At 42.8% G+C, this 25,723-nt stretch overlaps 1 protein-coding gene across 1 annotated transcript in view; it reads right to left on the minus strand.

Moving 5' to 3' along the window:
- The window catches only part of LOC141609022 (CBL-interacting protein kinase 23-like), a 57,805-nt gene that overhangs the window by 29,364 nt on the left and 2,718 nt on the right, over positions 1 to 25,723 (minus strand). The window contains exons 2-12 of the mRNA XM_074428289.1: positions 19,631 to 19,693; positions 19,353 to 19,424; positions 19,093 to 19,200; positions 18,894 to 18,974; positions 18,686 to 18,739; positions 17,516 to 17,641; positions 17,296 to 17,385; positions 17,076 to 17,195; positions 16,851 to 16,985; positions 16,595 to 16,711; positions 16,348 to 16,404 (exon numbers count right to left, since the gene is read on the minus strand). Coding sequence (XP_074284390.1) covers positions 16,348 to 16,404; positions 16,595 to 16,711; positions 16,851 to 16,985; positions 17,076 to 17,195; positions 17,296 to 17,385; positions 17,516 to 17,641; positions 18,686 to 18,739; positions 18,894 to 18,974; positions 19,093 to 19,200; positions 19,353 to 19,424; positions 19,631 to 19,693 — 1,023 coding nt within the window. The remainder of the gene's footprint in view (positions 1 to 16,347; positions 16,405 to 16,594; positions 16,712 to 16,850; positions 16,986 to 17,075; positions 17,196 to 17,295; positions 17,386 to 17,515; positions 17,642 to 18,685; positions 18,740 to 18,893; positions 18,975 to 19,092; positions 19,201 to 19,352; positions 19,425 to 19,630; positions 19,694 to 25,723) is intronic.

The raw sequence follows: 25,723 nt of genomic DNA on the forward strand, positions 1-25,723 counted from the left end.
GTCCCAGTCGTCTGTCTGATCGGCTGGCTGACCGTCAGGCTGGACAGTTGTTTGGCCATCCGACTGATTATCTGGCTGAGTAGTTGCCTGGCCATTTGTGGTTGACTGAACTGCTTCCCCGTCTTGATAGTCTTCCAGTTCTCCTCTGTCCACCTCTTCTAGTTTCTAGATAGAAAGTTCCATCATGTGCGCGATGGGGATGTTGGAAAGTTCAGCTGGCTTGAAGGTTGCCCCCAGAGTTGCTAGGGCATCTACTTCTACGTTTTGGTCTCCGAGGATCTGCTTGAGCTTGAAACCTTTCAGTTTCTGTTTCAGCTCCTTCGCTACTTTCAAATAGGCGATCATCTTTGAGTCCCTGGCTATGAATTCATCGTCCACATGGTTAACTATTATCAAAGAGTCACTGAATATTTGTAGGTTCCTGACTCCCAACTCCAGGGCTAGCTGCATCCCTAGTATTAAGGCTTCGTATTCTGTTTTATTGTTAGTTGCCTTAAATTCACATCTTACTGCTTGTGCTATCAAATCTCCCTGCGGTGATCGCAGGATTAGTCCTACACCTTCTCCCCTTTAATTGGAGGCTCCATCAATGTGCATCTGCCAGACTTCTGCTTCCTTGTTCCCTTAGAGGGTTAGGATCTCTTCGTCTGCCAGATTCTGGATAGCTGGGCTGAAGTCTGACATAAAGTCTGCGAGTGCCTGCGACTTTATTGTTGTTCTAGGATCATACCTGATGTCGTATCTGCTGAAGTGTATGGACAACTTTGACATTCTGCCTGACAATTCAGGTTTCCTCATCACGGATTTCAGTGGGTAATTGGTTACAACATGTATGGTGTGGGACTCAAAGTAGAGGAGCAGTTTGTAAGATGCAATTACCAGCGCTAGTACTAATTTTTCAAGAGATGTGTACCTGGTCTCTGCTGGCAGCAGAGCCTTGGTTACATAGTATACGGGCTTTTACTCCTTGTCCTGCTCTATGACCAGAACGCCGCTTACCGCTACCTCTGTGACAGCTAGGTAAAGGAACAATGGTTCTCCTTGCTCCGGGTTTGATAGTAATGGCGGGTTGCTTAGGTAGTGCTTCAGCTCCCTGAATGCCTGCTCGTGGTCTGCAGTCCACTCAAACTTCTGGCTCTTTCTCAATATATCGTAAAATAGTCTGCACATGTCTGAGGATCTCGAGATGACTCTGCTCAAAGCTGCCACTTTGCCAGGTAGCCTTTGTACATCCTTCGGTTTTTCTGGTGACTCCAGCTGTAATACGGCTTTAATCTTCTCGGTGCTGGCTTCCATTCCTCTTTGAGTAACGATGTAGCCTAAGAATATTCCGGAGGAAACTTCAAAGGTGCACTTAGACGGGTTTAGCTTCATTTTATATTCTCTGAGGGTGATGAATGTTTCTGCCAGATGCCGCATGTGATCCGTAGCTTTCTCTGATTTCACCACCATATCGTCAATATATACCTCCATGGTTCTTCCTATTTGTTCTTTGAACATACGGATGACCAGTCTTTGATATGTGGACCCTGCATTTTTCAGGCCGGAGGGCATGACATTGTAGTATATTCCTCTTTCAGACATGAATGTTGTCTTCTCTTGGTTTGCAGGATCCATATTGATTTGATTGTAGCCACTCCAAGCATCCAGGAATGTCAACATCTCATGTCCAGCTGTTGCATCCACCATTGCGTCAATATGTGGTAGTGGGAAGGAATCTTTGGGACATGATTTGTTGAGGTCGGTGAAGTCCACGCATACTCTCCACTTTCCATTCTTCTTGGGTACTACCACCACATTTGATAACCATTCTGGTTATTTCACCTCTCTTATCTTGTTTGCTACTAGCAGCCTGTCTAACTCCTGGTTGATCACCTTATTTCTCTCAGCTGCGAACTTTCTTCGTCTCTGCTGGATGGGCTTGCATCCTGGGTCCACGCTGAGTTTTTGTGTTATGATAGAAGGATCTATCCCTATCATTTCGTCATGGGACCATGCGAAACAATCCATATTGGCTTGTAGGAACTTGACTAGGTGTTGTTTGAGATTTCATGTGCATCCTGCCCCTATTAGCACGGTCCTTTCAGGGTGCATCTTGTCCAGGTTGATCTGATCTAATTCCTCGGCTGGGGGTTCAATGTATTCATCCTAGACATGCTGCTTCTGTAATTGCTACGCTGGGGGAGTGGCTATGCATTTCAACGCTTTATTGTAGCAGCCTCTAGCTTCCTTCTGGTCTCCTCGTATTGTTTCTACTCCTCATGGTGTGGGAAACTTTATGCATTGGTGATATGTTGAGGGAACTGCCTTCATCAAGTGCAGCCATGGTCTTCCAAGAATGACGTTGTAGGTAGAGGGTCCATCTATGACCAAGTACCTTACCTGTTTGTTGACTCCTCCCACGTAGTTTGGGATCACTATCTCACCCAACGAGTTGGCTGTCTCTCCACTGAACCCTACCAGCGGGATGGTCTTCTTCTGCAAATCCTTCTCGCTAAACCCCATGTTTTCTATGGTTTTTAGCATGATCAAGTTGACCGAGCTACCAGTATCCACCAGGACCTTTCTGACTGTGCAGTTGGCCATTGACAGAGTATGATGAGTGCGTCGTGATGTTCTTGCTCATCACGTATATCTCCTTCGTCAAAAGCAACCGCATGTAGATCACTATGAGAAATTCTGTAAGAAGTTTCTGGTCTGTCTCCCTTAGTCTCAGTGGCACGCCTTTTGGCTGCTGAATATGTTAACCCACTTATGTCTAAGCCGCTTGTTATCGCGTTTATTGGTGCATTTAGGTGGAGTTGTAGGTTTTGTGGAGCCTACCTTATCCTGCTACTTGCCCCCACGTGGTAATAGGTGGCTCAGTTCTCCCTGCTCATACAAGCGTCTGATCTCCCTGCGTAGTGTGTAACAGTCCTCTGTTTTATGCCCAATATCACGATGGAACTCACATTTTTTCTTGTTGTCCTTCTGCCATGCCTGTCCTTCTACTGGTGGCCTGGGCTATCTTACCTCATCTCGCATCTCTCTAAGTGCTTTAAGGATTCCTCCGACGCCAGTTGTGAATTCATATTCGGCCTGTGTGGGGAGTTGCTGATTTTCTTCTCTGTTGACTCCCTTACCGTATGGCTTCTATCTCTCATCCTGCTTGCTAGTGGATTGCTTTCTACCTGACTTTTCCATGGCTGATGTGCTGGATATGCTTGGTGCACTTGGCATACTGGCTCTGGCCAAGATATCTTCTTCCAATCTGATTGCGGCTACTGCTTTCTCTTGCACCGCCTCAAAACTATGACAAGGGTGCATAGTTAGCTGCTTATATAGGTCTGATTCATAGTGTAGACATCTTCTGAAGGCTTCCACTGTTGTCGACACGTCACATTCCCGTACTGCCACCTTCTCATTGTTGAATCTAGTGTTGTATTCTCCAATGGTATCGCCTGCTCCCTGAACAATTTTGTACAAGTCCCCTGCATGGTTCTGCGGTTTCCGGCTGCTTGCAAATTGCTGAGTGAATGCGTTTACCAGGTTGGCAAAAGTGCATATTAACCTGTTAGGCAGGCTTACGAACCATCGGAGTGCTGGTCCCGACAGTGTGGATCCAAACCCTTTGCACATACAGGCTTCTTTTACTTGTCCTACAACCGTTACGGTCATCATTTTCTGCTTGTACTGGCTCATGTGGTCAAAGGGATCTGTTGTGCCATCAAAGAGAGGCATGTTTGGATTGGTGAATCTCTTTGGCATGGCAATAATGGATATGGCATCCACGAATGGTAAGTCAGCATAACTGTCGGGCGCCGCCTTTTCGAGTGGAGGTGGCAATCCTGGGACCCTACTCAGCATCTCCCTTAGCTCCAGGTATTGCTAGTTGATCAGGCTTCCGGAGTTCTGGATTTGTCTGTCCGTTGCCTTATGTCTTGGAGTGCTGCTTCCGGGTCTGAACTCTTGAAGGTTCTGATGTGGAGTGGTAGCTAATGGGGTCGAGACCACGAGTGTTCCCTGATGCCAGCTTACCTGCGGGCTACCTGCGGGTCCTACACTAGATGTCTGGTTAGTTACCATAAAATTATCAACTGGGAGATTACCTGTTTATACTTCTATGCGGCTGGCTGGCTGCCAGCTATCTGGTGTGAGGTATCCTAGCCCTTGTGGAGTTATTCTTTCTTCCGTCGGTACTACTGTGAGGTTTAATCTTGTTACCAATTCAGCTGGTATCTGTCAAGGCTGACTCCTGCTGCCTGATGCCCCCTGGGTTAGATCTACTACCGAGGCCCGACCTTCATTCCCGCGCTGGCTGGAGTGCTGGACTGCTGCTTCAGAAAGTCTATCTGCCCCCAGAGTTCCCTATCCCTCTTCTTTTCTTCAGATTCTGCCTTTCTCTAGTTTTCTCGCATATCTTCCATTACCTTCTAAATATTTTCCATGCCACTAAGCAGGGTTTGTGTTAGACTGGGTGGTGGAGTGAGGCCTGAACTTGTTGTGCCCCTGTCTGATCTGGGTTGAGCCGCCACAGTAGGAGTTCTAGGAGGCAGAGTGACTTTTGACACGGATGTGGTTCTTGGAGTGTGCCCGAAGGCCTAAGTTTGTGATGTTGATGTTGGATTCTGAACTGGGTTGGGTGGTATCAATGGCTGGCCACTCGCTGACAGGGCTGCTGATGTTTGCTTGTCAATTATATGTCTGAGTTAATCAACGACTGACGACCACAATGACCCACGGTGGGCGCCAAACTGTTTTGGTAATTTGCTACCGATTTAGGTAAAGCAAGGTCAATGCGGTCTTACTCATTGTATGTTGGATATATATTTGTGTTTAGTGTAAGTAAAGAAATTAGGTACGAAAATAAAGGTTGACACGTGAGATTTGGTGACGGGGAAAACCCAATGTAGGAAACAACCGCGGGAAGGGACGACACCCTTCCAAATATTGCACTAGCTTGTTAATGGGAGAACGAGTACAATGGAGACGGAATATAATTCTAGCTAGCACAATGTGTTATGCGTGTGAGATCTTGAATGTCCTTCCTTGATTGCTCCTTCGGCTATTTATAGGGTAGGAACCCTAGATATGCTCTACGTCGTTTATGGTAAGGAATACTACTCCTACCGCAACTCTTTCCATAACGGGTCTTCTCCCTCCATTCTCCCTGATCTCCCTGAATTTTCCCTAAGATCTCCCTGAAGACTTTCCAAAACACGGGACTCCTCTATCAGCGGGCTTCTCCACTATCGCTTGCTTTCTTGGCCCAATTCTTTTAGACGGATTCCACTTGCTCTTGGGCTCTTTATGATTGATCTGTCTCCATGACCCAACTCTTCGAACGAAACCAAGTGGGCTTATCCTCCAATAAGTTATTATGCCAAATTTGGCCCAAACAATGTTACAGAAAAATATAACAAGAAATGACTGGGATGTGGTGCGACACTAGACTATAGTTGCGGGAATCAAATTGAAGATATGCGCAATTACGCATCTCTAATCCCCCTACCTTGGTTATAGATGGGCCTTTTAGGAGGTATTAGCGTAGTGTTTAGGTGATTTTTGTCGTATTTAGGTTTTATTAGGTCAATGTGGTCTTACTCGTTGTATATTGGTTGGATGTTTACGTCAATGCTAAATAATGGAATAAAGAACGTAATTAAAGGTGACACGTAAGATTTGGTGACGCGGAAAACCCAATGTGGGAACAACCGCGGGAGGGACGGTACCCTTCCATGTATTGCACTAGCTTATTAATGAGGGATCGAGTACAATGGAGACGGAATGTAAATCTAGCTAGCACAATGTATTTCGTGTGTATGTGGGATCTTGAATGCCCTTTCTTGATTGCTCCTTTGGCTATTTATAGGGTAAGAACCCTAGATATGCCCTACTTTGTTTATGGAAAGGAATATTACTTTCATAACAACTCTCTCCATATCCAGCCGTCTCCTTCCATTCTCCTTGATCTCCCTAGAATCTCCCTGAAGGCTTTCCAAAACGAGGGACTCTTCCATTAATAAACTTCTTCACCTTTACACGCCTCCTGGCCCAACTCTTTAGGCGGATCCTACTTCGCATCTGGGCTCCTCTTGCTTATTATTCCTCCACGGCCCAATTCTTCATCAGGAATTAAGTGGACTTGCCCTATTAGGCCAATATGCAGATTTTGGCCCAAACAGTTTTCCCCTAATTCCTTGTGAGATACGTCTCGAGGCGTCGAATAAGGAATTACGTATTACTTTTGAAAATGACCTGCGTCGTCTTTTGCACTCCTTCCTACGTACTCATCATTATTGTTGTCCCCTTACTCCCTCATTTCTCACACCCTCCCTCTCTCTCTTCCTTTATAATCTCAACACCCAACTTAACACCACAATCTCAAAAACCCTTCCCCTTCAAAAACTCTCTACTTCCCAAAACTCTCCTCCTTCCTTTTGTTTTCTCCCGCCGGACTTCGCCGCCGTTCCTCGCCGCCACTTTCCCAGGTATTCCTTTATTACCACATTTCTTTAAACTCTTCTTTCTCTCTCCTCCGACCATGGGCAAACCCCGTCACACCTCCTCGACCTCCACCCCAACTGACCAAAACCCAGACCCCGTCTTCCCTTCTGGAACCTTTTTACTCACCCCCATGACTGCGACTATACTCTGACCACCGCCGACATCCCTTTGATCAAGGGTTTCCTCGGTTCTAGGCGATGGGGTCGACATCGTCATTCCAAAACCAGGTTAGAAGGCAGACACCATCCGGCCGGGTTGGGTCTGTCTCTACCTCTACCCGTTTAGATACGGCCTCCGCTTCCCTTTTCCAAAGCTTTTTCAAGACTTTCTTTATACCAACAATTTTGCTATGGCACAAATTTCCGCCAATGTTTGGAAGGTTCTCCTCTACTCCCTGACAGCTAGTTAGAATACCGGCAGCTCCGTTTCCTTGGGCGATCTTGCCCATATGTTTGACATCAAGTCCCTGGGAAGAGGCCAGTTCTCCTTTCGGGGCTCTACGGAGACCCCCTTCAGGCACGTATCAACATCCAGGGATGAGAAGTGGTTTGAGGACTTCTTCTATGTGAGGAAGGCTTCTATTCAGCCGCCTTCTGATTACATCTTTGAGAAATGGGTTATTACTTCGAGTAAGTAGCTCTCCTGACGGCTGACTTGTTCATCTCAATGCTTACTGGCTTACTTGGTTGCTTTCGTGCAGGTCCCTGCTACCTGACTTGTCTAGGTGGCCCGGTTGCTGATCGCAACAAGCTGTTCTGCATCCCTCAGTCTGAGAGAAAGTTTCCTGATCTGCTACCCGGTTTCTCACTTGCCTCCTCTTCTAATCCACAACAATCAGCCCATAGAATGTCTTCTGGTAAGCCACTTCACACTATTTTGTTCATAATCTTGCTGCCTATCCAGTACCTCTGATATTCGATATTTTGGTTGTCCGTAGGTTCAAGAGTTGATCCCTTGGAGGCCATCCTCCAGAGTGCCTAAAGAAAAATATCTGCTGCGAGTCCTGACGTGACTTCTGCCTCCAAGAGGAGTGCCCCTGCCACATCCTTCCAGTCTCCTCCTACCCATTCCAACACCATGCGTTCTGAACCTTTAGAAGTAAGCCCGCATCCTTCCAGTCATCCTCCTACGCCACCTGCTAGTCCTGCTGCTGCTGCCAGTGGCGGCATCATCGCTCACTTTCCAGAGGGCTTTGGAAACATTGACAAGGTACCATACTGGCCTGAGATTGACCAGCTACTCTTCCCTCCCTCGGTGGAAGCCTTCTCAGAGTTCTCCCCAGAGGAGATGGCTGAAAATGACGTGCATAATGCTTTTATGGTGAGTATCTTCCTTCTTCTACCTGTTCCAAGTTTCTTATCCTCAATCTTTACTAGTTTCAACTTTCTCTGCCCCCAGGCCATCTAGTCTGCTCTCCACAACAGGAAGATGATCAACATAGTGCAGACCACCAGCCGTGCTACCAGTGCTAAGAACAAAAAGCTGAATGGGACTATTGCTGATCTGGAACGGCAGCGTGCTGACTTGAGAGGACGGGTGGCTGAGCTGAAGGCTGATCTCGTTGGCACCAAGAAGAAACAGAAAGAAGGAGCTTATCAGTTGGCTCGCTCCCAAGAGGTCTGCACCACGTTCTCTGACTCCTTGAAGTGTTCTGAGGCGAGGATCAGTGAGTTGATCACCCTGGCCACCAACATTGTTGCATATGCTACCTGGCGGGGAAAGATCAGCGGGATGCGTGCTGCCCTTGAGGAGGCTTCAACCCACCAGGCCATAGAGGAGGAGGAGAGGCAGCTGGAGATGCTTTACCCGTCCAACCTGATCTGAGTGTGTTGATGCCTGAGGTTGGCGAGGTGAAATCTTCTGCACTGGCGGAACAGATGGCCGCTGGAGGTGTTAGCTCACTTCAGGAAGCTGATGTTGCTAAGGAAGTTCAGGAGGCAACTGTTGCCGAGGGCGTGCAAGCTGGTCCTGTACCTGAAATGGGAATTCAGCAGGAGGAGGAAAGAGAGATGCCAGAAGTGGAGGTCATCAATGTGACCTAAATTTATTTCAAATTTGTTGGATGGCAATCTGACCCTGTGTGGTGCAGACTTGTAAAATGTTAAACATTTTCTCATTTTTTGTTTTATCTGCCATGGTGGCAGCTTTGAAATTGGGGCCGTTATTTTAGGCCAATATTTTGAAATGCCCCTTGCCTTAGTTTACAAGTTTAATTTTCGTTATATCCTGTATATTTTACTTCCTGCTATTATGTTTAGCTTAGGAAGCTGTCGTGTTAGCCTGCTAGCTGATTTAGGCAAGTCGTGTCAGCCTGAGAAGGCTGATTTAGACTCAGCTAGCTGCCGTGTCAGTCTACTGACTGTTTTAGGCGTATGCCGCATTATAGGGGAGGTGGCCGTGTCAACCATTGAGGCTGATTTTGACCAGTCGTGTCAGACTGAAGAGGCTGATTTAGACTCAGCTAGCTGTCGTGTCAGTCTACTGATAGATTTAGGCGTATGCTGCAATTTAACAGCTTAACCTTGTTCATGACGCAAGGTGTGTTCATCATGTTTCAAGCCAACAGGAGCGTACCTTAGGCAAGTTTATCGTCATTCTAGGACCGATGGAACGTTGCAGGATTCTGGTAGCTCGGAGATCCCTGCGCTCCATATGTATGTGCATGCATGCGAGGGCCCTGATTAATTGCGATTAGTGCGAGCTACTTCCAGGGGGTATCAGGGGTAGCTGGGTAAGCGTTCAGCGGTCAGCCAAGCTCCCTTTTGTATGTTCCACAGTCCACCTGGTAAGGGTGCTCCTGGCGGAGAAAGTAGGTGAGGCATGCTGGAGTGCCATGTGCCTTATCACCCCACGTTTGCAGTTGGCAGTCCTACTAGATACCCTTTCAATGTAACATAGACGTTAGAATTCAGAGAGATGTATTTAGAGAAGCCTAAAAGAACAAATTTATCAGAGCGATGTGAAGTACCTGATGCCATCTCATGGGGTACTAGAGCAATTGTGATCCCAGGAAGCTTACAGACCACACAACTTCAATAGTTTATAAATTTCGAAAGAAATAAAAGAAAAAGAAATTGACGCGAAATTGGTAGGATGCCTACTACCATTTTTTTTATTGGGTTTTCTTAACACACTACTCTGTACACTAATTTCTACTTGTTATTAAAAGTGATACCTCTTCAGGTGAAGTATGTTCCATGGTTTATGTATGATCTGACCGTCCATGGTCATTAATTTGTACGCCCTATGGCCAATAACTCCTTCTACCTGGTATGGTCCTTCCCATTTGTAGGCGAATTTGCCTGCCTTACGGTTCTGTGTGTTTTGAAATACTTCACGGAGGACCAGGTCTCCTACCTTTAGGAGCCTGGCTTTCACTTTCTTGTTGTAACTTCTGGCGACTGACTGCTTGTAGGCAGTTAGACGTATTTTTGCGCTTACTCGCAGTTCGTCTATCGTGTCCAGGCTCCTGATCATTTCTGCGCTGTTCAGTTCCCCTGTCATACATCCATACCTGTGGGTTGGAACTAGAACCTCTGATGGAATTACTGTTTCCCCGCCAAACACCGGGCTGAAGGGTGTTTGGCCTATTGCTATCTTTGGCGTCGTTCCGTCTGACCATAACACTAGTGGCAATTCATCTGCCCAATTTCCTTTTAACTCCTGTATTCTCCTTCTCAAGTTATCCATGATTATTTTGTTGCAGGACTCAGCATGCCCATTGGACTTTGGAGTCCTGGGTGCTGACTTTTTTAAAGTGATGTTCCATTTGGAACAGTATCCCTTGGCATCGTTGGAGATGAATTGTGAGCCGTTGTCACATATGATTTCTGATGGGATACCAAACCTGCAGATGATATTTCATTTAATAAAAGAGATGACCTGCTTGTCTTTTACTTCTGTGAATGCTTCTGCCTCTATCCACTTGGAGAAGTAATCTGTCATTGCCAGCATCCATATCCTGTTCCCTATGGCTCTAGGCAGAGGACCCACTATGTCCATTCCCCATGTCATAAATGGCCAAGGAGAAATGATGGGGTGTAAGGGTTCTGCACGGATGGATCATTGGTCTTTGCGCCGCGCAGCATCACATTTGCGAGCATATTCTGCTGAATCTGCCCTCATCGTGGGCCAAAAGTAGCCTTGTCTGAAGGCTTTTTTTGACAGATTCCTGCCCCTGCATGGTTTCCACATTCGCCACTGTGGAGGGCATGCAATAAATTCTGTGCTTCTTGCTTGTCCAGGCATCGTAGATAAGGTCCTGCTGCTGACTGCTTGAAAAGTATGTCATCAATTAGTACGAATTTGGAGGCTTTCATTTTAAAACATCTTATCTCCTTTTTGTCGCCTGGCAGCTTGTCATGTCATAGCCAATCTAAGTAAGGTGTCCGCCAATCCCAGTCATCTGCCTGGGTAGCTGGCTGATCAGGTGATTGGCCAGCTGCCTGGTCAGCCGTTTAGTTGTTTGGCTGGGAAGCTATTTGGCCTTCTGTTGTTATCTGAACTGCCAGCTCATCTTGTGGGTCCTCCAATTCTCCTATGTCCGCTTCTTCCAATTTTTGGATAGATGGTTACAGCATGTGCGCGATGGGGATATTGGACAGCTCGGTTGGCTTGAAGGTTGCCCCCAGAGTCGCTAAGGCATCTGCTTCCACATTTTGGTCTCTAGGGATCTGCTTGAGCTTACAATCTTTGAATTTTTGTTTCATCTCCTTTGCCACCTTTAAATAGGCAATCATCTTTGAATCCCTAGCTATGAATTCATCATTCACATGATTAACTATTAGCAAAGAGTCACTGAATATTTGTAGGTTCCTGACTCCTAGCTCCAGGGCTAGCTGCATCCCTAGTATTATGGCTTCATATTCTGTTTCGTTATTAGTTGCCTTAAATTCACATCGCACTGCTTGTGCTATCAGATCTCCCTGCGGTGACTGCAGGATTAGTCCTACACCTGCTCCCCTTTGGTTGGAAGCTCCATTAATGTGCATCTGCTACACTTCTGCTTCCTTATTTCCTTTGAGGGTCAGGATCTCCTCGTCTGCCAGGTTCTGGATAGCGGGACTGAAGTCTGATACAAAGTCTGTCAATGCCTGTGACTTGATTGCTGTCCTAGGATCATACCTGATGTCATATCCACTAAGGTGTACGGACCACTTTGACATTCTGCCTCAGGTTTCCTCATTATTGATTTCAATGGGTAATTAGTCACGACATGTATAGTGTGGGACTCAAAGTAGGGGCGCAGTTTGTAAGATGCAACTACCAGTGCTAGTGCTAATTTTTTAAGAGATGTGTACCTGGTCTCTGCTGGAAGCAGACTTGCTTAAGTAGTAGACTGGCTTTTGCTCTTTATCCTGCTCTCTGACTAGAACTGCGCTTACTGCTACCTCTGTGACAGCTAAGTAGAGGAACAATGGTTCTCCTGGCTCCGGCTTTGATAATAATGGTGGGTTGCTGAGATAACGCTTTAGCTCCCTGAATGCCTGCTCGTGGTCTGCGGTCCACTCGAACTTCTGGCTCTTCCTTAGTGTATCGTAGAATAATCTGCATTTGTCCAAGGATCTCGAGATGAATCTGCTCAAAGCTACTACCTTGCCAGCTAGTCTCTGCATATCCTTTGGTTTTTCAGGTGACTCCAGTTGCAATACAGCTTTGATCTGTTTGGTACTGGCTTCTATCCCCCTCTGGGTTACAATGTAGCCTAAGAACTTGCCGGAGGACATCCCAAAGGTGCATTTAGATGGGTTTAGCTTTATTTTGTACTCTCTAAGGGTGTTGAACGTTCCTGCTAGATCCCGCATGTGGTCCATAGCTTTTCCTGATTTTACCACCATATCGTAAATATATACTTCCATGGTTCTTCCTATTTGCTCTTTGAACATACGGTTGAATAGTCTCTGGTATGTGGATCCTGCATTCTTCAGGCCGAATGGCATTACGTAGTAACAATATATTCCTCTTTCAGACGTGAATGCTGTCTTTTCTTGATCTGATGGATCCATCTTGATTTGATTGTACCCACTCCAGGCGTCCAGGAATGTTAACATCTCATGTCAAGCTGTCGCATCCACCATTGCATCGATGTGTGATAGCGGGAAGGGATCCTTGGGACATGACTTGTTGAGGTCAGTGAAGTCCACGCACACTCTCCATTTTTCATTTTTCTTAGGTACCACTACTACGTTTGACAGCCACTCCGGGTATTTCACCACTCTTATTTTGTTTGCTGACAGCAGGCTGTCTACCTCCTGGTTTATCACCTTATTTCTCCCAGCTGCGAACTTCCTTTGTCTCTGCTGGATGGGTTTGCATTTTGGGTCCACACTGAGTTTATGTGTTATGATGGAAGGATCTATCCCTAACATGTCGTCATGTGACCATGCAAAGCAGTCCATATTAGCCTGCAAAAATTCGATTAGGTGTTGTCTGAGGTCTCATGTGCAGCCGGCTCCAATTAGCACGATCCTCTCTAGGTGCAGCTTGTCCAGGTTAATCTTATCTAGCTGCTCAGCTGGGGGCTCAATTTATTCGTCCTGGACATGCTGCTTCTGTAATTGCTATGCTAGGGGGCTGGCAGTGTACTTCAGTGCTTTCTTATTGCAACTTCTAGCTTCCTCCTGGTCTCCTCATATTGTTTCTACTCCCCATGGTGTGGGGAATTTTATGCATTGATGGTATGTTGAGGGAACTGCCTTCATCGGGTGCAGCCACGGTCTTCCTAGAATGACGTTGTAGGTAGAGGGTCCATCTATGACTAAGTACCTAACCTGCTTGTTGACTCCTCCCACGTAGGTTGGGATTACTATCTCGCCCAACGAGCTGGCTGTCTCCCCACTGAACCCTACCAGCGGAATAGTCTTCTTTTGCAAATCCTTCTCGCTGAATCCCATGTTTTCTATGGTCTTCAACATGATCAGGTTGATCGAGCTACCGGTGTCTACCGGGACCTTTCTGACTGTGCAGTTGGAAATTGATAGGGTTATGATGAGTGCGTCATGGTGTTCCTGTTCATCACGCATGTCTCCTTCGTCAAAAGCAACCGCATGCAGATCACTATGAGAAATTTTGCAAGAAGTCTCTGGCCTATCTCCTTTGGTCTCAGTAGCACGCCTTGTAGCTGCCGAATATGTTAATCCACTTATGTCTGAGCCGCCTGTTATCACGTTTATTATTTTTGTGCATTTGGGTGAGGTTGCAGGTTTTGTGGAACCCACCTTATCCTGCTGCTTGCCCCCACGTGGTAATAAGTGGCTCAGATCTCCCTGTTCAATCTGGCGTATGATCTCCCTTCGCAATGTATTACAGTCTTCTGTGTTATGCCCGATGTTACGATGGAACTCGCACTTCTTCTTACTGTCTTTTCGCCATGCTTGTTCTTCTAGTGGTGGTCTGGGCCATCTTACCCGGTCTCCCATCTCTCTGAGTGCTTTTAGGATTCCTCCGACGCCAGTTGTGAATCCATACTCCACCAGTGTGGGGATTTGCTGATTCTCCTCTCAGTTGTCGACCCTGTTAACTCCCCTCCCATATGGCCTGTATATTTCATCATTCTTGCTAGTTGACTGCTTCCTGCTTGTTTTTTCCATGGCTGATGTGCTTGATATGCTTGGCGTACTTGGTATGCTAGCTCTGGCTAGGGTGTCCTCTTGCAACGTCATTGCAGCTGCTGCTTTCTCTTGTACTGCCTCGACACTATGACAAGGATGCATAGTTAGCTGCTTGTATAGGTCAAATTCATGATGTAGGCCTCTTCTGAAGGCTTCTACTGTTGTCGACACGTCACATTCTCCTATTGCGACCTTCTCATTATTGAATCTGGTGTTGTATTCTCCAATGGTTTCGCCAGCTCCCTAGACGATTCTGTACAAATCTCCTGCATGCTTCTGTAGCTTCTGGCTGCTTGCAAATTGTTGAGTGAATGCGTTTACCAGGTCGGCAAACATGGATATCGATCTGTTAGGCAGGCCTATGAACCACCGGAGTGTTAGCCCCGTCAACGTGGATCCAAACCCCTTACACATACAGGCTTCTTTTACTTGTCCTACTGCCGTCACTGTCATCATTTTCTGCTTGTATTGGCTCATATGGTCAAAGGGATCTGTAGTGCCATCAAAGAGATGCATGTTCGGATTTGTGAATCCCTTTGGCATGACGATAGTGGATATGGCATCCACGAATGTTGAGTTAGCATAATTGTCGGGTGCCGCCTTTTCAAGTGGAGGTGGCAATCCTGGGACCCTGCTCAGCATCTCCGTCAGCTCCAGGTACTGCTGGTTGGTTAGACTTCCGGAGTCTTGGTTTTGTCTCTCTGCTACCTGCTGGCTTTGGGTGCTACTTCTCGGCTTGCTCTCTTGAAGGTCCCGGTGTGGGGTGGTGGTTAGTGGTGTTGAGGTTATAAGCGTTTCTTGATGCCAGCTTACCTGTGGGCTTCCTGCAGATCCTGCACCAGGTATCTGGTCAGTTACTACGAAATTATCAACTGGGAGGTTACCTGGTTGTGCTTCCACGCGGCTGGCTGGCTGCCAGCTGTCTGGTGTGAGATACCCTAACCCTTGTGGGGTTATTCTTTCCCCTACTGACACTGCTGTCAGATCTAGCCTTGTTACCAGCTCGGCTGGTATCTGTCGAAGCTGGCTCCTACTGCCTGATGCCACATGTGTCAGATCTACTACTGGGGCCCGACCGCCATTCCCCGTGCTGGCTGGAGTGTTGGTCTGCAGCTTCAAAAAGTCTATTTGTGCCCAGAGTTCCCTGTCTCTCCTCTTTGCTTCGGCTTCTGCCTTCCTCTGGTTTTCTCGCATATCTTCCATTACTTTCTGGAGGTTTTCCATGCCACTAAGAAGGGTTTGGTGGAGTGAGGCCTGAACTTACTGTGCTCCTGTCCGATATGGTTTGAGTTGCCGTAGTAGGAGATTTGGGAGGTAAAGATGTTTTTGCCACAGGTGTGGTTCTTGAGGTGTGCCCAGGAACTTGAGTTGATGTCGTCGATGCCGGATTCTGAATAGAGTTTGGTGGTAACGACGGTTGGCCGCTCCTTGACACGGCTGTTGATGTTTGTTTGTCCATTACACGTTTAAGTAATCAACGATTGATGACCACAATGCCCCACGGTGGGCGCCAAACTGTTTAGGTGATTTTTACCGTATTTAGGTTTTATTAGGTCAATGTAGTCTTACTCGTTGTATATTGGTTGGATGTTTACGTCAATGCTAAATAATGGAATAAAGAACGTAATTAAAGGTGACACGTAAGATTTGGTGACGTGGAAAACCCAATGTGGGAACAACCGCGGGAGGGACGGTACCATTCCAAGTATTGCACTAGCTTATTAATGAGGGATCGAGTACAATAAAGACGAAATGTAAATCTAGCTAGCACAATGTATTTCGTGTGTATGTGGGATCTTGAATGCCCTTTCATGATTGCTCCTTTGGCTATTTATAGGGTAAGAACCCTAGATATGCCCTACTTTGTTTATGGAAATGAATATTACTTCCATAACCACTCTTTCCATATCCAGCCGTCTCCTTCCATTCTCCCTGATCTCCCTGACTTCTCCCTAGAATCTCCCTGAAGGCTTTCCAAAACGAGGGACTCTTCCATCAATGGACTTCTTCACCTTTACACGCCTCCTGGCCCAACTCCTTAGGCCGATCCTACTTCGCATCTGGGCTCCTCTTGCTTATTCTTCCTCCACGGCCCAATTCTTCAACAGGAATTAAGTGGACTTGCTCTATTAGGCCAATATGCAGATTTTGGCCCAAACACGTAGTAATGGTGATGATAAAAGTGTAAAACCCCAAACTCATAAATATTAATCTTATAAAGAGATAAATTTGCTCAATACATAGATGATACCTCTGTTGCGACAGCTAGCTGACCCTTACGCCCACTTTTTTCACCTTGAAGTTTCATCTAAAATGAATATGAGAGTACAAGTCAGAAATGCCTTATTAAGAACAGAAGCTGGCCATCTTTTAAGTAACTGCTAAATGAAACAAGAAATGCATAAATAATCTGATATCTACTTCATAAATAACTCGAAATGCATACTTTCCCTGCAATTAATAGAAACAAACTTGATGAATAAACAAATGCAATGTACCTTGTAGTTACTTTTCTTCACACCAAAACCCAAAGGTATAGCAGTGGCTTCAATCTTTGAGATAATCTCTAAAGCAGGAGTTTTAGACGTGAATCTTGTTTCACGCTTTACTAGTCCCTGCTAAATCAATACCAGTTATATCACCAACATTGCATCCGTGCTTAACTCGAAATGTCATCTCCCTCTAACTAGTATAGCAACAGAAGCAGTTCAAGATAAGATACAAACAAAAATATGACAAGAAATAGAACATAACCATTTGTTTTTCAAAAAGGGTCCCAAGATTAAGGCCCTGAGAAGTGGCAATCAACTCAAATGCATTCATGGCAACCGGAGACGAAGGTGCCATAAGCTGCTCTTCCGGTCTTTCCACAACTAGGTTTCCGGGGTGCTGGATCATATATTCTTTTAGATGTTACTCATGTAGCATCCACTATCAGCCAGAAAATAATATACAATTTAAATGGACCACGAGGCTCACCACTGAATGGTCGAATACTGCATCAATATCATCAATATTAATATCAGATTCTTCAAAAATAGGTGGTTTGTAGCCTTTCTTAAACCACTCATTCTGAATTACTTCATCAATAGTAATCCTCTGCAGAAAAAAAAAAAAAAAGGAAAACGGCATTAGATTTCTTTTAGTTGACTAAGAAGGGAGAAAAAGTGAAGGAATCAATAGCGTAACATGAACCTACAGTTGAATGGTTAGGGTCTAAAATCCGTTGGATTAAGTTCTTCGCACTTGTAGAGAACCATGGCGGACATGCAAAATTTGCCTTGTATATCTGTATACAAGACATGACAAGCATAAGGCACATAGCACCCAAGAGGGAAAGAGAAAAAGATAATGGATGTCAAATAAACTGCTCTATTGCAATGCATTAACACTGGCCATAAAAGCACATGACAATCTACCTTTTTATACAATGACATGAGGTTTGCATCTTCAAATGGCAAATAGCCAGCCATAAGAACAAAAAGAATCACACCGCATGACCACAAATCGGCCTTTGCTCCGTCATAACCTTTGTTGTTGATGACCTAAATTCCCAACAAAGAACAATTTTAATTTTGCACAACTAATGTTAACTTTATGCTGTCATTAGGTTCTTATCTACGCTATGGGGAATATGGACTTTATGGAATAATATCGTTTTTAAGGGTGTATCGGTCGTCCCACGGATACTCTTCTGGTCCTTCTCCATGACTATAGCGGCTAACCTACGGGGTCTACAAATGGAAGCTGAAAGGAAGGAAAATTGCAAAACTCTTCGCACCTAGGACATGAGGCCCTTAATCATGGCCTGATGGCTGTAAAGGATGGACACTCGGTGTACTTAATAGGAAAATGTGGCCAATGTAGGGTCACACGTGTGAAGGTGGATGCTAGCTGGGTGGCGTATAATAGCACAAGAGTGGTGATCGACAGGGGGAAGCAGGAAAATGAGAGCTGAATCGGCCTTGCAAGTGGAAGCCTTGGGAATCTTGGAAGTTTTAAGGTGGGCGGGCTATAAGGGTGTGCTACATTTAGAGGTCTCGGCCGACTGTCTTCAATTGATTAATCAGATAATGGGGTTCGAGAAGGAAAATCATATCATCAAGGGCATAATGCAGGATTTAAAGAGACTTTGTGTTCGCTTTCACTGCGTAGGTTTCATCTTTATTCCTAGACATCTTAATATTATAGCACATGGCATGGCTCTTCAGGCCATGAAAATGTAATAACCTTCCTTTACAGTTGCCAAAAAAAAAATGCTGTCATTTGGTGGCTATGTTACTCTAACTCGTCTGCAACTATCGGACACGACACGGTGTCGGAACATCAAATAGGGCTATTTTCATGGAAATTTTCAATTTGTTGGTCTAAAATGAAGTGACTAAGTGTATTGTCGTATGCGACAAGATACGTATCGGGGTAACATAGTTACTTGATGGAAGTCCAAAGCGGACAACAAATTTCGGAATAAGGCTGTCATTTGGTGTGATTTCAGTTTTTTGTTTCTTGCTTCGTTGGCATTTATGTATAAAATGAGGTCAACATTTGTTAGAATTAGTACATGGTTGAAGGATGGATCACAAACATACCTCTGGGGCGACATAATTTGGTGTGCCACAAGTTGTGTGTAGTAATCCATCTTCCTGAAATTTCAAGCAACAGTCACAGATTCAATTCATTATACCTCTGGGGCGACATTAACATAATCTGTTACCAGGAATAATATGACAGATTAAAAGCAAACAACATTATTTCTGCCACCAAAGATTGATCGACAAAGTTAGACAACACACTTACCCGGACTTGCTGTGCTAGAGCACTTAACCCAAAATCTGATACTTTAAGAACGCCCTTAGCGTCAAGCAACAAGTTCTCCGGCTGTTTAAAAGAGGCATCGAGAAATGTAGAAACCCAAGTGACAACATGAAACTGACTAATTCATACAGAGGGTAGAAAGGTAATGATGATTCAAATAAAAGAGTAAGACTTTTCTGACCTTGAGGTCTCTGTGGAATACACCTCTGCTGTGACAGTAATCAACGGCATTTATAAGCTGTTGGAAGTACTTTCTCGCTTCATCCTCCTTCAATCTTCCCTTACTTGCCTACAGAACAATGGTTACTATAGAGTAAACACATATAAATTGCATGTGGACAGAGAAACGAAACATCCCGATATAACTTATAAGGATGGCAAGTTAGTTACGAGTAGTTTGTTGGAAAACAGGACTACTTGAGGCCGGATTAACAATCTTACAATTTTATCAAATAGTTCTCCACCGTTGACAAACTCCAAAACAATGTATATCTTTGTCCTGCTGGCCATCACCTACAATTACCACTAAAACAAAATTTGATCATGAAACTAAAAAAAAATGTAAGAAGGAAAATTATTACAATCCTTATTCAACTATTGAAAACTATTCAGAAGAGGTAATAGTTGCAATCCTTATTCACATGGCACTTTTTTTTTTCAAAAAGGCTAAAACGTAGCCTTATACAAATGAATGTGAACATCAAAATACATACACTAACCTCATACAACCGAATTACATTTGGGTGTCGTATCAATTTCATGGTTGATATTTCCCGCTTAATCTGCAGAATGGAGCACATAAGGTAGGCATTATTAGCAACAATCGATCATCTGTTTGGCCTAGTTTATGTGAAATAGCTTTTACTTTCTAGAATGAGTTTTTTCATAAACTACTATTTTGAAAAAGTTGTGGTTGTTTGGCCTAAATTTTATAAAAGTAGTTTCTTAACAAATTGATGTGTTTGGCCTACTACTGCTTTTTAGTTTTTTTTTAGTTTTTTTTCCATAATCATAAGAGTTTTTGGGAGAAGTATAAGCAGAAGCATCAATTTGGTGCTTCTGTTTCTAGTAGCTTTATATTACCTTCTGACTTTTCAAAAGTAGTTTTTTATCTCCCTAAATTATAGTGTTTGACCCATCTTCTACTTTTACAATTAGAAAAGCACTTAGAAAGCTTGGCCAAACACCCCCTAAGTTGTAAAAAAGTTCCTAACATTGAGATTATTTTGCGGGGAGGTATCTAATGTTATTACTTTGTCTAAAAATACCTAAAGTTTATGTCTTTATTAACAAGTACTCCCTCCTATTTCGGATAATCTTACCTATTCAGGAGTGGCACAAAATTTGAGGGTTTGATTAAAATAAGCATAAAGTGGTAAGGTGAGTTAAGGTGATTAGAGAGAGAGGAAATGTATTGTGGGTATTGTTGTGGGGGTGACATGACTAAATAAACATAAAATTTTACCAAAAAAAGGAAATAAGGAAGGTATTCTGAATAGATGAAAAAAGAAATAAGGAACTTATTTAGAATGGGAGGGAGTATCAATTAATGTTTTACATCAAAAAAAGGTTGGCTTTAGTGTTTAACTTGATCGAAAAATATGATTTATTTCACTATCTCCTTAATCTCTTTCTTAAAAACTAATTAATTACATAATTTAAATCATTTTCCTACCCTCCACCTATGATATCGTATGTATTAACTTCTATCATGAGATTCAAATTATGATTAAGCAATTTTAAATAAAGGGATTAAAGAGGGAGTATAATAAATTACGTTTTTCCAACAAGTCAAGCGTCAAAGTTAACTTGTTTTGACAAACAATGTTAATTGGTACTTCATTCATTCAACCCCAAATACAACATTTTTTTGACATTATTCATAAATGAAGAAAATCTTTACCATTCCTTGTGATCTATAAAAAAAATATGATCACGTGGGATTATTTTTTATTCACCTTTAATTAAAGTACAATAAGAATATGGAATTTTTATATTTTTTCACGATGTAAAATTAAAGATATTTACGTTATAAATCATGCATTGACAAACGTGTTAAAAGAAAATGTTGTGTTTTGAGTTGAACAAAGGGAATATTTTTTAACAAATGACATATTTGTTATGATGGAAAATGTTATTGATTGGTACTTGTTAACAAGTGGCATATAAACTTTATGTACTCTTTGTCAAAAAAAACAATATTAGATAACTAGGTACACATTAAAGTGACCTAAATCTTAAGTAATCTCTCCGTCCCGGTCAAGGTTTTGGCACAAGTGAATCAAATTGAGTATGGATGATCAAATTGTTTTTCAAATTCATTCTTAAAATAGAAAGGACAACAAATGACTGAGACACTCAAAATAAAATAGAACAACAAATAACCGAGGCAAAGGTTACCTTCCAAAAAAAAAAAACTAAGTTATAACCTAGGTAGTACAGACACTTCTCTTAATCAGTCGTCCCGTGTCAGACACCGACAATCTTCGGACACGCGCCGAAACGTGTTGGACGCCTATAAAATTGTGTCTAACTTTCAACATTTATTTGGGCACGTGTTCGACGCATGTCCATGGTATTTGGGCCGTGTCCGACGCGTGTCCATAACTGAAACAAATGTGGTTCGCCTAATTATTGTGTTGAAACAGCTGGTTTTATCAAGCAATTTGAAGAGCACAATTACAAATATTCCAAGAGAAAATGACACCAAATGATCCCCTTTTTGTACAAGCAAAATGCCAAGCAAGGAAGGAACATTGAAACAAGAATATGGAAGCCAAATGACATGCCTAAAACTGCCAAGGCTGTCCATTCTTGTCTTGTTTTTACAATATTTCAACTTTGTATTTTGTCTTGTTAACAACTAACTTTATTGTCCTTTGTTTTTAGTCTTTAATTTTCAGCTTGTAAGGCCTTGGGGCTGTGTGCTTTATGTCCCATTAGAAGACTTTTGTAAGCCCTTAGATTAAGTCTTAGATGGATGGCTAAGATTTAGTTGTTTCTCTTTTAATTATGGCCCTAGAATTTAATGTTAGATGTATGGCCAACATGCAACTTGAGTCTCTATATAAAGAGCTCACCTATCCCTTGTAAAACTCAGATTATGAGAATGAGAATATGAGAAGTTTTGAAAGCCCTAAGTCCCTTTCTTAGTATTTGGGCAATTAGTTCTTTACTTTGTGCTGGAACAACTCCATTACTTAGTGTTTGGAGCTGTGTGTCTCGTCTTGCTTCGTGATCTGGGCGACCATACGAGGGGAGTGAGTCTTTGATTCGTGATCTTGGATGATCTCCGAGTCTTGAGCTTGCTTCGTGATCTTGCTCAATTCATATCCTTAGTCTCGAACATTGGCCTTGTTCTTTGTTCGATTCATACCCCTTTGTTTCATTTTATGTTGTTCAAAAATCAGGAAAATAAATCCCCCAAAACAGCCCCCAAACCGAGAGCAAACAACACACCAAAAATAGCATGTTTTAAGTCCTAAAGCAACAGTCCGCCTAACTGTCAAACAATTTAGACCCATTGCTTGTTGCAACACAATCTACAAAGTCATTTCCAAATTACTTTGCAATAGACTGTCTATGGTTCTTCCAGATCTTGTTAGTGAGAATCAAGGTGCCTTTATTAAAGGCCGTTCAATTCTTGAGAACATCTTGATTTGCCAGGATTTAGTCCAGTTATATAATAGACAGGCAGTGTCACCTAGGTGCTTATTCAAGATCGATCTCCAAAAGGCCTATGATACTGTTGAATGGAGTTTTGTTGCTCAGATCCTTGGTAGCATGGGATTCCCTGAGCAATTTACCCAGAAAGTCATGACTTGCATCCAAACTACGTCCTATTCTCTGAACTTAAATGGGAGTTGCTTTGGTTTCTTTAATGGGAAGAGAGGACTTAGACAGGGGGACCCTATCTCCCCCCTTATTTTTGCATTGTGCATGGAATACTTAACTAGAATGCTCAACTATGCTACTGATAGATGGCCATTTCAGTTCCACCCTCTTTGCAAGAATATCAAGTTGAACCATCTTATGTTTGCTGACGACCTCCTGATGTTTTGTAAAGGCAATATCCAATCAATTATGCTGATAATGAGAGCATTCTCCTCTTTCTCTAAAGCCTCTGGGTTGTCCATGAATTCATCCAAATCTGAGGTATTCTACAATGGTGTCTCTCAAACTGTAAAAGATGACATTCAGCAAATAACTGGGGTTACTGAAGGGTCTATGCCTTTTAGCTACCTCGGGAGTGCCCGTCCGTGCCACTAGATTGTCCAAAACTGAATGTACGATCCTGGCAGAGAAGATGATTAACAGAATTCGAAGCTTGGGTGCTAAAAAATTGTCCTACGCTGGCAGACTGGTCGGTCCTGGTTAACTCAGTCCTGAATACCTTGCATAACTATTGGTCAGGTATCTTTCTTATTCCAAAGAGTATAGTGAAACGAATTGAAGCAGTGTGCAGGAACTACCTCTGGGATGGGTCTGCTGAATTTCAGAGAGTCCCATCTGTAGGATGGGATAAAGTTACTCTTCCCAAAGAAGAAGGTGGACTGGGCATTAAAAGAACGAGCACTGGAACACAGGCTTTGTTGCAAAACTTGTAGACTGGTTATATTGCAAAGCTGACAGGCTTTGGATTAGGTGGGTTAATCAGGTTCACATCAAGGGGAAGTCATGGCATGAGTATGTCCCCCCTGCAGACGTGAACTGGAACTGGAAAAATGTATGCAAAGTAAAGGAGAAGATCAAGAATGCTTATGTAGAGGACCAATGGATGCCTAACCCTCAAGGATTTACCATCAGAAACTGTTATGAGTGGTTAAGGCATAGAGCACCTCTTCAAAACTGGGCACCTGCTGTATGGAATTCCTGGAATGTCCCTAAACATTCCTTCATTACCTGGGTGGCCATGAATAATGGTCTTAATACTCGTGCTAAGCTTGCTTCATTTGGGTACTGTCAAGAGCACCTTTGTTGCATTTGCGAGAGTTCAGATGAAACTCAATCTCATCTGTTCTTTCCAATGCGATTCTGATCAAAGAGTCTTCTGGAAGTTGAGAACTGGTGTGGATTTAGAATTGCTTGTTCCTATGGCGCTTCGTAGTTCAACTGGTAATAGAATGGGCGATTGAAGCAAAATGGTTCATTGTCAACTATGGGCTTCCCCACTACCATGTATGGTCGAAAGAAATAGTGTTAGGTTGAATGTCAGTAGTCACTTCTCCTACCAGATTGGCGGAGAGGATTATTGCAGAGACTAAAACGAGAATAAGGAGTAAGGCTGGCACATCCAAGCATGCACAAGATAGTACTTGGTTAAGGAGATGGGGATGTTTAGTCATATGATTGTAACTTCAGATTAGTTTATTTGTTCTCACTTGTTGTAATTGTTTCTTTGATGCTTAATAAAATCTTACATTTCACCAAAAAAAAAAAAAACAGTCCGCCTAACTGTTTCTTTTGTCATTTGGGCCGTGTATTGAGTTGTATGTTACATGGGTTGTTGTTGGTCGTGGCCCCACCTCCGTTTCTCGTTTACTCATGGTAATGTGAGGGTGAGGTGAAGCCAAACGGTTTCCGGGACCGTCCTATCCTTAGCCCGGTTTTAGGTCTCTTTTTATTTTGTTTTTGGGTAATTTGTGATGGTCTTAAATTATGTTGCAATTTGTTGCTGTTTTGTTGAGTTTTTAGAGACTGTTTTGGGCTGATTATGGACCACCTTCTTGTTTTACTAACCTTTGGACATCATTTGGGGTGAATGATGTTCTTTAGACGGGAAATGAGCGGTTAAAATAGCTTGATTAGAAGATGGGTTTTGATGGGAAATGAAAATGAGTTATAATCATGGACAAGTTTTACCTTTACTTATTTAAATTTAATATCAAATACTTTTATAAAAATAAAATCGAATGTTTATAACTATAAAATATATATATATTATTAAACTTATATAACGTGTCCCGTGTCCTAAATTTTATGGGATGCGTATCACGTGTCCGTGTCCGTGTCCGTGTCCGTTTTGATGCTACCTAGGTTATAACCCGCACTACAACAATTTGACACTTGCGCCACGAATTATGCCACGGGAATTTATAATTCGTGTCTAAATTTTGCTTAGCCACGGGAAAATTTTCAGTCACTAACTTAGAAAATTTTTTATGCCACGGGAGAACTTTTCCCGTGACAAAAAGTCATTTCCGCAACGGATTAGGCTATAGGCGTGGTTAATAATTATTCTTACCACGAACTATGTCACACCCATGGCGAAATTGTAATTTAGCCACGAATTAATAATTACTCGTGGCGAAGATCTCTCTAAACTTGAATCTAGATATGTTTATGTTAAGGAAAACATAAAAATTGATTTTTAAAAAATGCAAAAGGTAAATGTAATTTAATAATATAGATAATATCAAAATAAATCTAAATATAAAATTTTGAAAAATATTTAGATTAATTTAATAAATATTAATTATTATTTTATTTAGTTATTTATAACTTTTGTAAAATTATACATAAGTAAGAAAATTTTATCGTATAAAATTTGATTTTTTAAAAATAAAATATTTGTTTCATGGTTTTTTTCATAACATCGCAAATTTAAGAAACGTATTGGAATATTTAATTCTGTTTATTAATGTCGTTAATTTCTCTTAAATTGTTTTTTTTTTTGTTAAAACTTTATAATCTTGAATAATATATTCTTAACTATATCACATTTAAAAACATAGTGTATCATATTAAGTATGTAAGTTGCTTATCACCTATCATTGAGAAATCTAAAACTATTGTAATGTCAAACTGACTCA

Source organism: Silene latifolia, chromosome 10 (assembly GCF_048544455.1).
Source record: "Silene latifolia isolate original U9 population chromosome 10, ASM4854445v1, whole genome shotgun sequence".
NCBI classification, from domain to species: Eukaryota; Viridiplantae; Streptophyta; class Magnoliopsida; order Caryophyllales; family Caryophyllaceae; genus Silene; species Silene latifolia.